The 10,624-nt window shown below is 39.7% G+C and overlaps 1 protein-coding gene across 1 annotated transcript; it reads left to right on the top strand.

Annotated features, from left to right (window-relative positions):
* Positions 1-16: 16 nt before the first annotated feature.
* On the top strand, positions 17-5,807 carry CRYGS (crystallin gamma S). Its single transcript, XM_516929.5, has 3 exons — positions 17-106; positions 4,809-5,051; positions 5,438-5,807. The coding sequence occupies exons 1-3, from the start codon at positions 86-88 to the stop codon at positions 5,708-5,710; spliced, it is 537 nt and encodes a 178-aa protein (XP_516929.1). The 5' UTR covers positions 17-85; the 3' UTR covers positions 5,711-5,807.
* The last annotated feature ends 4,817 nt before the right edge of the window (positions 5,808-10,624 follow it).

The following is a 10,624-nucleotide window of genomic DNA, read 5'->3' as shown; positions in this document are numbered from 1 at the left end:
CATATAAATGTCACTGTGCCTCTAACTCTCTGTAGCCATTCCTGAATTTCTTTCAGCACTGGGAAAACCAGTCTATGCACCAAAAATGTCTAAAACTGGACCCAAGGTAAGTAGTCATACTGATTTTTAGCCTACCCGCTTTTCACCTAATGATGCATTAAACACACAGAAAAGCTTTTGCTTCTTTGCCTAGAGGTGAGTATGATAGTGGTTAGAGAACTGGGATTGAGAGAGAAGATTAAGAAATGCTTATTATATTTTCCACCCTTAACAGAATTACCGAACACTTTATTAAGGGTTTATCTTTATGTATGGTGCTATGTTAAATACTGTACAGGTAATTTATAAATATCATTATTATTTCTGCCTTCTAGCAACTAATATTCTATGCAACTGATATTCTCCGTAGGAATAAGGCATGCTAATGGGGATTATATTGAGCAGAAAACTTTTAATAATCAATTAAAATTTTGTCTGAAATTTAGCCTCAACCATTTGTGTTCTAAAAGGCCAAAGTGGATGGGCCAATCAGGTGAATAAAGTCCTACATCTCTCTTCCATTCAAGCAATTATTTTTACTCGTTCCTCAAATAAAGTGCTCCCTTACAGTCAGAAACTTGCCTCTAAAATATTTAACTCACAATTACTGGATTGGAAATTATTCTCTCAGGTAGGGCTTTGGGAATGGGAATATGCTTTCATTTTCTTTTTTGCGCTTCCACTGATGAGACAAAACCGCTGCCTGATTTTTACCCCCAGCTATTTGAAAATTTTCAAAACCATTGAATCCTCAAAGAATGGCAAAGAAATGTTGAATGAATATTTGTATATCTTTCACTTATATTCTCCAGTTGTTGACATTTTGCCATATTTGGTCTCTCCTATCTCCATCTCTCTTTGTTAAACCATTTGAAAATTAGTAGCAGATTTTATTATACTTTTGCCTTAAGTATTTAGGCATGTATCTCCTAAAAACAAGGGCATTTCCCTGTATAAACACTGTATCATTAGCATGTCCCCAAGAGTTATCATAAATATAATAGCTAATATTGAGACCATATTCAAATCTCCCCTGATTGTCCCCAGAAAAGTGCTTCATGGTGGACTTTTCCCCTAATATAGGATCCAGTGAAAAACATGTATTGTACTTGGTTGTCATGTCTCTTTATTCTCTTTAATTTTTTTTAGCCTCTCTAAAAATGTCCCTCTACCCTTTTTGTTGTTGTTCTTGAGACATTTTTCAAAGCCTAGGTTAGATGTCTTTTAGAAAGTCTTGCAATCTAGATTTGTCTAATTGTTTCCTCATGTTTAGATTCAGAATAAATATATTTGGCAAGAAAGCTACATAGGCAATGTTGTGTACTTCCTGCTGCATCATGTCAGAAGGTACCTGTTAACTTGTTCTGTAATTTATTAGTGCTTGATTTTTTTTTCATTGGAAAATAGAACTAATAATCATGCTTGTCATTCAGGAGGTTTGGGGAGAAAAATTGGTGTCTTCAGTGCTCTGAGGTTCTTGAAAATATACCATGCAAATCCCACTAAAAAAGAATTTTTGGTCCTTAGAGGAGGGATATCCATGTATCTTGAGGTAAAGCTGTTCTACAACCATCTTAGATGAAAACATCTGCTTTTAAAGATTTGCAGAGTAGTAATAGTGTACTCTTTTTTATTTATAGCTGAGTCGTTCATTTAGTTAAATAACTTTTGCTTGCTAGGGTAAAGGAGATAGTAAATTATTTCTTACTCTTTCTCATTGCTTCTTCCTTTCCCACTATCTTGCTAGCAGTTTAATCAGAGGAGTTATGGGCTTGGCAAAAGGAATAGATTTTACTAAGTATGTTTTCATTACTTCTGGGATACTCAAGATATTTTTCTCTCTGCTGCATTGGATTAGTAGGCCATTTTTCCAAAAATAAACCTGATAATGATAGGAATTTTGTAATAATTTCTAGGAAAACTTTCTGCACATTTCTTTAGCCTTCTCTACAAAATATTTTGCCCAAAGGTCAAAACCTCTAGGCTGACAATAGCATGGATTTCATGGTTATTCTACAAAAAGAAATTGAGCACAGCTAGGTGCAACATTCTCTGGCTCTGAGATATAGAAGGTCTCCCACTGAAAGGAGAGCTTAGTCTTGGAGCTCAGTAATGATTCCATAGCAACAGGATGAGGGCTTTGTTTCAACTTTTGGATGGTTGGCTGGTCTCCTGGGAGGGTGGACATCAGGTGACCGTATCAGGCATCGTGTATCTTTTTACTTAGCAGATATTGATAATTAGTCACGCAAATGTGCAGAAGGCAGTAAATGTGAGAAACTATGAAGTGAAATAGATGGTATTATTAACTTCATTTCCCATAGGATATCTTTTGCAAAGGCTCTTTTTAGTGACTTGTTTGGTCAAAAACCAAAGGCAAATAGAACATATGAATTAAGGAGTTTAGAATCTATCCATTCTTAGAGAAGTTATTTGACTTTCCTAAAGATCTCTCCACAGGTCATGAGGAAGAGCCCCTGAGGCTTAGGCCCAGCCTTGGTCATTGTCCAAGAGAGTAAGTGCTGCCATGTTAAACGAAGCTAACTGGGCAGGCAGAAAGACAGCAAAGGAAAATAAAGTGAACAATAGTTTACTCACCAGGAGTTTTGCACTGCAGCCCACCAGCTTGTCTGCAACTAACTTGTAACTAGGTAGTGACATTAGGCCAATCACTTAACTTCTTCATCTGTAAAAACTGTAGCAAAAGCTTATTGCTAATCGTGAGTCAGCTATTAAACTAAGTACTTTATCAACATCCCCTTGGACCCTCACAGCATACCGTCTGCAAGAGACACTATCATCCTGTTTTGCCAATGAAGAGCTGTAGAGAAAGGTTCATTGCCCTGTCCAAGGTCACGTAGCAAGAAAGCAGTAGTATTGAGACTTTTCTTTTTTTTCTTCATCCGTAAACTGAGGTACCATATATCTAAATCTGTACTGTGCTAAGATGGGAAGGGAACTGAAACACATAAAGAAATTTGGGCAGGGGATAAAGGAGAGGAAGTAGATGATTTAGGGGTGGGAAGGAAAAAGGACCCTTTTAGGGAACAGGAAAGAGAATAATTGAGATAAATGGGAAGGGAAGGGAAAGATTAAGGTGGAGGGAAACAATTATTAGTATATTAGTATCTAGATAGAAAGAACTACCCAGGATAGAGGAGAATGAGATTTTATAGCTTTTTATGAGTCATTCTTCGTTTCTTCCTCTCATTCCCTCCATCTAATTAGTCACCAAATCCTGAAGTTCTTTACTGTTTTCTCATCATCATTCACATTGGAGTTGCCTTTTGGTTGGCCCTCATCATCTCTCACCTGGCCCACAGCAGCCATCCGTTTCTAGGCACACACTACTAAGTCCAACTCACTCATAATCACCAAAGGGATTCCAGCATGATTCTGGTGTCATTTTTCTGGCTTTATTTTCTAGTACTTCACCACATATTCAATATGTACTGGACTTAATGAACTACTTATTGTCCCTATAATGGGCCATGTTCTTTCACTTTATTCTTTTAAACATGTTTGTTCCTTTTCATTTGCCTCTGGAAAACACCTACTTATCCTTCAATGCTCAGCTCAAAGATCCTCTCAAGACAGTACCCGGCTCTGCTCCTTTCATCTGAAATGACTCACATAGTTTTCGCCCGTGAAATCCATAAAGTAAATCAGCCACAAGGTGGCGGCATAATGCCAGGTAATTAACTGTTCGAAGCATGACACCTGTGGTTTCAGTTTATAACCTAGCATTGATCTGAAATTCCATCTTAAAAAAAAAAAGATGAAAAGATTGTGGAATTATTGAATAACAAGGGACAAGCTCTGTAGCTCATTTGTAGTTTTCATCGTGGTTTTCAGGAACTGCTTGGTGAATCCTTGGGAGTTCCTAGGAACTCTGTCTCCTGTTTCAGCCAGAAAAGCTCTGAGAGTTGTTTTAAAGCCAGAACTTCCAGTCTGCTGTAGTCTTCAAATAGGAAGCTGAAGCTCAGAGAGGTGGCTGGATGAAGATTGTAAGGCTAATTGTAGAGAGGGAGCTCTGTAGTCCAGACTTACTGTTTCTGCTTTCACAGGGCTGCATATTTTTCAGTGCCATCAGAGACTTACCCCAGGCATTGTGGTAGAAACTTGATAAGAGTTGGAAGCAAAGAGGATTCTTATCATTTTGTTACTTTGCAACTACTCTGTTGGCAATAAACTAATAATAAAGAACATGATATGATACATTTTCATATATGAAAGCTCTACATCTACCTAAAATAAGCTCTGTAAAGCTAAGGTTCATGCTTTATTTTTCTCTATGTATCCTCCATATCACCTAGGAGTCATCTTCATGAAACAATTATTGAAGTCAAGTGGTGGGCACAGAGGATTGATAGCTCAAATAAGGCTTGGTACTTGCCCTTGGAAAAAGTATGCTAGGATTCTGGTGGGAGGGGTAGACATATAAATGGATAATTTATAATATAATGTAAGTACAGAGAGCTGTGGGAACATAAAGGAAGGAAAATGAACTTGAGTCTGAGACTGCTCGCTTCTATTAGAGCCCTCTTCTGTTTTGCTTCATGTTCAGCCTTCAGGAAGAACTCATTTCTGTTGTTGACAACTGAAGTTGTCTGTCAGAAAGCAATGTTGTAAGGTGACATACAGCTACATATTTTTCCTCAAAATTGAGGTGAAAGGAATTTCTAAAGTAGGCATTATGTTCTTAATTTTTATCTGTGAATTAAGCCACCCAGCTCCTCAGCTCTTTCTCTGTTGGCCCTCTACTTCAGATTACTTTCTATGAAGACAAAAATTTTCAAGGCCGTCGCTATGACTGTGATTGCGACTGTGCAGATTTCCACACATACCTAAGTCGCTGCAACTCCATTAAAGTGGAAGGAGGCACCTGGGCTGTTTATGAAAGGCCCAACTTTGCTGGGTACATGTACATCTTACCACAGGGAGAGTACCCTGAATACCAGCGTTGGATGGGCCTCAACGACCGCCTCAGCTCCTGCAGAGCTGTTCATCTGGTGAGTCTGGGGACTGTGTACTCCCTGTGTTTCCCACGCCCCCTGTCCGCTTTCTCTTGCTTTTAGGTGAACATTTTCTTGAGTCTTCTCTACCTCTTAATGAGTAGCTGCTTGTTGGCTGCTGAGGCTTGAGTAACATCTTAGAGCAGCTCATCACAAGAATGACTACACTAATTTCCAGGGTGCTGTCTCTGCCTCTTGAGTGTTTTGAAGAATTAATTTTTTCTTATTGAAAGTTAGCTGTTTTAGTCAGTACATGGTGAGATGGGAGTTCAGATCATCTAGCTTTCAAGGTGATAAGTTCTGAGCAATACTGTTCTCTAAGTTCTTGACCTGCTGGTGATTTCCATAATGGTTTCTGTTCATTTTCTCCTGTGTCTTTTCAGCCTAGTGGAGGCCAGTATAAGATTCAGATCTTTGAGAAAGGGGATTTTAGTGGTCAGATGTATGAAACCACCGAAGATTGCCCTTCCATCATGGAGCAATTTCACATGCGAGAGATCCACTCCTGTAAGGTGCCGGAGGGTGTCTGGATTTTCTATGAGCTACCCAACTACCGTGGCAGGCAGTACCTCCTGGACAAGAAGGAGTACCGGAAGCCCATCGATTGGGGTGCAGCCTCCCCAGCTGTCCAGTCTTTCCGCCGCATTGTGGAGTAATGACATGAATGGGGCCATATTCTTCCTGGGGCCCAAATGCTGGCTGGCCTTGTGGTCCAAATAGGCATCATCAATAAAACAGTTGGCATGCATCCCACTGCTGACTATAACGCCTCTCCTTAAATGCTTCTAGGGACCAGCAATACAGTGCTCGCCACAGTGGGCAGTCACACAAAGCTACCCATCTGCCAGATCACCAATCTAGATCTTTGTGCCAAACAAAATGAGATCTCATTAAAAGGTTAGAAAGTCATACTGACATGTGGTGGTTCCTTTAGCTTATGTTTTGCATTAATTCAACAGGCACAGTAATAATTGCTACCATTTATTGAGTGCCTACATTATTTCATTTTCTCTTTACAACCCTGTGAGAGGTAGTTTGTCGGTATTTTATAAATAAGGAAACTGAGAGAAATTTAAAATTTGCCCAAATTCACCAGTTGGTGGATGGAGGAGCCAGGATTCAGTCCAGGCTACTTCTGCTCCCATAGTCATTGTTCTGCTTTCTAACACATGCATTCAACACATTGGCTGGAGATCTGTGCATATAGTGTCTGTAGAAGCCCCTGAAAATTTTTAAAGGTAGAAAAGACGGGGTCCTCTGATGTTCCAATTGAGGGGACAGAGTGTCTATCAAGAACAACCAGTGAAAATAGGGTTATTATTTGAAAATGGTGGAGCCATAAGCCATCTGAAGTCCTTGCTTAAGATCTAAAGACTGCTGTGTTAGTTACTTCTCAATCCTGAGTTTAGATTTTTTGTGTAAAGAAAGGACATATTAAAAGTGTCCCTACATTATAATAGTTGAAATGGAGTTTTATCAAGTTTTACTTGCTTTGAGTAACCCCTGAGATTTTATTTAATCTTGAAGAGGAGAATGATGAAGGAAACAGTATGGCCAGGAGTATTTAGTGAGCATACAAGTGAACCTGGGGATATGCAGAATGCACCCATCTGTAAATGAGATAGCAAAGCCCCTGTCGTCTAGGAGCCTTCCCCAAAAGGACAAATTAGAATTGCTAAATTTCCCTTGTGTATACTCTATAGTGCACAGTGCATACTCACCCCAAAATATGTTTATTCATGTTGTTATCTTCCCCTCCCTTTTGTCATTTTGTCTGTTTCAAGTGAGAGACTGAAAAAAGTGGGTGTAAGTAAGGGAGGGAAACGTGACAAATGGAGAAGGAATGGGAGGCCATTTGCTGAGCTGCAAAGGCTCTGGCCTGTGAGCTGACTGCAGCCATCAGCTCTGGATCTTGCCACCATACCATGAAGCTACCTTTCCTTATCTCCAAAACAAGGGAGTTGAGCCAAATGCTCTCTGGAGTCTCATCCAACACAAACATTCTAATTCCCCAGACACCAGCAGGAGGACATTAAAAAACTAGCTGATGACCAAGGACTACTGACACTTACTTTTAGAGGCACAATTTCCGGAAGTGACCTCAGAGATCCACTGATTTTTTGCCAAAGAAATAGGCTGTGATAAGTAAGTTAGTATCAGTCTCTTTTCTCATATCAACTGCTTGCCATGTTCTTTGGTGAGTTGGTCACAGTCTGTTCAACCAGAAAAGCAGTTCTGGCAGCAGGGTAGGAAAACAAGAAGTGTCAGGATGACTAACCACAGTTTCAGAGAAGTAGAAGATGGCTTTTGACAGATAAAAGCAGGATTATTATTTTGGAGTGTTCCATGCCTCCTGGTTCATGCCTTGGTCCAGAAAGAGATTGCTATCATTTTCTCCAGCTGCAGACACACCAATCAACTTTCTGCTTAAAAGGAATTTGACTAACGATATTAGAGGTCAAAAACACTTTATATCCTTATCTATCAGTCAGTCCCAGCTCTTTTGGTAGAACATTCAGCTGTTAGGACAAGAAGCTGGTGTCTTACCTGTCACCCACACCCAGAACAGCACCTGATAATTCAGTTATCTCCCCCTACCTTTTATTGTTTTATCGCTCTGAAATGGGGGATCTCAATAAAATAAAGCAAGGACACCCTTAAACCATTTTAACCCTATTTCCATCACAAGAATTTCTCTAAGACAAGTCTCTGAATATTCCCATATATGGAGCTCACTGTCTATTGGGATAGAAAAATAAATATAAGTATGTCCCAAATGTTACATGGGACATACTTACACTAAGAAATTGTCATTTGTCTGAAATTCAAATTTAACTGTATCCTATATTTTTATTTGCTAAATCTGACAACCCTACTTCAAGGACAAGGCAAGTTACGCAGGAGTGACATGGGGCTAAGAGCAGAGAGTGGTGCAAGCTGTGAAAATGAGCACATTCCCCAATAGAAGGGCATTTAAATACTTTTTTTTTTTTTTTAAATCACTACACACTAACAAAATACATCTGCATCTGAATGTGGCTTGTGGACCACCAGTTTCCAATCTTGGCTTGTAGGACAGCTCTGAATATCAGAAATTGTTTTTTAGATTGAGCCAAAATCTGATCCCTGAAGCTTTCAACCTGCAATCCTAGTTTTCGTCCATAGGATAGCTCTTTAGGTATTTAAAGATGCCTCCAGTTTGCTTTCATGCTGGCATTTCTACACTGAGCAATGCCTGTTTCTTTCATCCTTTCTCTCCTGATGTGTGGGCTCCCAGACTCCTCACCATCCTGGTGCCTCTCTTCGAGCTAATGGTCATTTCTCTCTCCCCACTGTCATAGCTGTATGTAGTCTGACCAGTGCAGACTACAGGGGGAGGATTATGTTCAGTTCTTACATCTTTTTTCTCTGAATTATGCTGTATGTAGTCTGACCAGTGCAGACTACAGGGGGAGGATTATGTTCAGTTCTTACATCTTTTTTCTCTGATTTATGCTGTTCTTAACTAAGCTCAGCTCTCCCTGTGGCCCAGCCCTGATATGGATGACTGGCTACCTTTCCCTAAGAGCCAACTCTCCAGTCAAAAGGCTAAAGAGTTCTCTTCCTCTTTGGGTAGTTAGACAGAAATGGATTCAAATTCTGCCACTTCCATATGTTAGCTCTAAATCACATAATCTAACATGTATATCCTCAATTTTCTGTGAAACTAACATAACACCTAATTTGTGGGCATTAAAATGAGATAATATGTGAAAAATATGTAGCATATACAGTTAATTCTCATTATTTTCTGTAATTATACTCCATAAAAATACCTCAAACACTGAATTGCAAATATTGAATTATTGCTCTTAGATAAAATACTAGGTTAAGTTCCTGTAAGCCTCTGGTCACATTTTTGTCAACTGATCAATGCATAAACTTTTTTCATATGTGTTTCTCTTTAAAGACTCTTGAATATATGTTGTGGATTCATTAGCATGGAGCTCAGGACCAGCAGCACTCTAACTGCTGCCTGAAGAAAGATGATCTAACGGGTATCTCAGTAAGGCACGTCGCAGCCTTCTCATGCTTAGGAACACTAGACAGCCCTTCAGCACTACATTTGGGGATGTTTTCAACAGTGAAATTACCAACAAAGAACAGTGCAATGCGGAAAGCATGACACTAAATGGGTTGAAAGGAGACTTGTTTACAGTATGGGAGCTGAAACAAGAAGGGGGAGCATTTGTTCGACCTTAGCTGGGAATATACTCATTGGATGACTCAAATTTTTCACTGCTCTGCTCATATCCATAAATGATCACAAGAGCACCACGATTAGTGATTTTGCGATTACAATGAAATTGGAGGGAGTGGGTGAATTTGCAAGTATGGAATGTATGTTATAATGAGGGTCACCAGTTCTTTACCACCATGGTTGTCATATTAGTACTGTTTCTGAGTAGTAAAGTACTGCTATTATCAGTTTTGTGTGTGTGTGTGTGTGTGTGTGTTTTAACTTGTCTAGCTTTTTAAATCCCTGTTTCTACCCCCTAGTTGTTTTCAGAAAAGCATTTCTGCATTTTTGGCAGATGCCTCATAATTGGGAAGAAATATATCAGAATGGTCCAACCCATCCTACTACCTTGAAAAAGAGCCATATTTTTGTTATCATGGGAGTTCAGCCTTTTCTTAGCTCTCCCATAAGCTTCTCCCTTGGTTCTAGCTCCCTTGGTTCTAGCTCCCAGCAATTTCCACAGCCAGAAGAATTGTCCCTAGAGTTCACGCAAGTCCCCCTTATTTTTGTCTCTCTTTTCTGAGGTTCCTCAGGAGACAGCGGGCAGCTAATCACTGAGCTTTGGGTGACCAGCTTCTGGCACACACAGGAGAGGAGAATCCCTCATGGGCGTGACTTCAGAGCAAGGGAAACTTTTCTGTCCACAGACACCTCACACCTTTACCTCTTCCTTCAAGCCTCAAACTTCAAAGTCAGGCAATTTTAGAACAGGAGAGGCTGGGGCTTCCCCATATACTGTAAAAACAGTGAGATTGGGGCTTACTAACCCCAGTTTACAGATGAGGAACTGGGGCTCAAAGAGGCTAAACAACTTGTCTGAGGTCATTGGTTCCAAAGCTCTCATTCTTTCCACTGTACCGTGCAACTTCTGCTTCTCAACTTTCAAGACAGAACCATGGTAACTTGTCTATCATAGAATGAGCTATTTCTTTTTAAATAACTTTATTGAGATATAATTCACATGTCATAAATCCACCTGTTTAAAGCATACAATACAGTGGTTTTTAGTATCCTTACCGTTGTCTGTGTGCAATCATGACCACAGGCAATTTTAAAACATATTCCTCACCTCGAAAAGAAACCCAGTACCCTTTAGGGATCACTGCCTTATCTATCTCCCCAGCCCCTCAGTCCTGAAGAACTACTTTCTGTAGATGTCCGAATCTATTTTCTGTATGTATGTATTTGCCTATTCTGGACCTTTTATGTCAATGAAATGATAAAACACATGGTCTTTTGTGACTGGCTGCTTTCACTTAGCAAAATGTTTTCAAGGTTCACAGATATGGTG

This window comes from Pan troglodytes, chromosome 2, assembly GCF_028858775.2.
Source record: "Pan troglodytes isolate AG18354 chromosome 2, NHGRI_mPanTro3-v2.0_pri, whole genome shotgun sequence".
Lineage (NCBI taxonomy): Eukaryota > Metazoa > Chordata > Mammalia > Primates > Hominidae > Pan > Pan troglodytes.
The sequence above is the reverse complement of the archived record's forward strand: the minus strand, read 5'-3'. Positions and strand labels throughout refer to the sequence as shown.

What these genes read in the sequence shown, in the direction of transcription:
- CRYGS (XM_516929.5), top strand. Translation starts at nt 86, where the DNA reads ATGTCTAAAACTGGACCCAAG. An exon ending in TGTCTAAAACTGGACCCAAG is followed by an intron (nt 107 to 4,808) that starts GTAAGTAGTCAT and finishes CCTCTACTTCAG; the next exon opens with ATTACTTTCTATGAAGACAA. An exon ending in CCTGCAGAGCTGTTCATCTG is followed by an intron (nt 5,052 to 5,437) that starts GTGAGTCTGGGG and finishes GTGTCTTTTCAG; the next exon opens with CCTAGTGGAGGCCAGTATAA.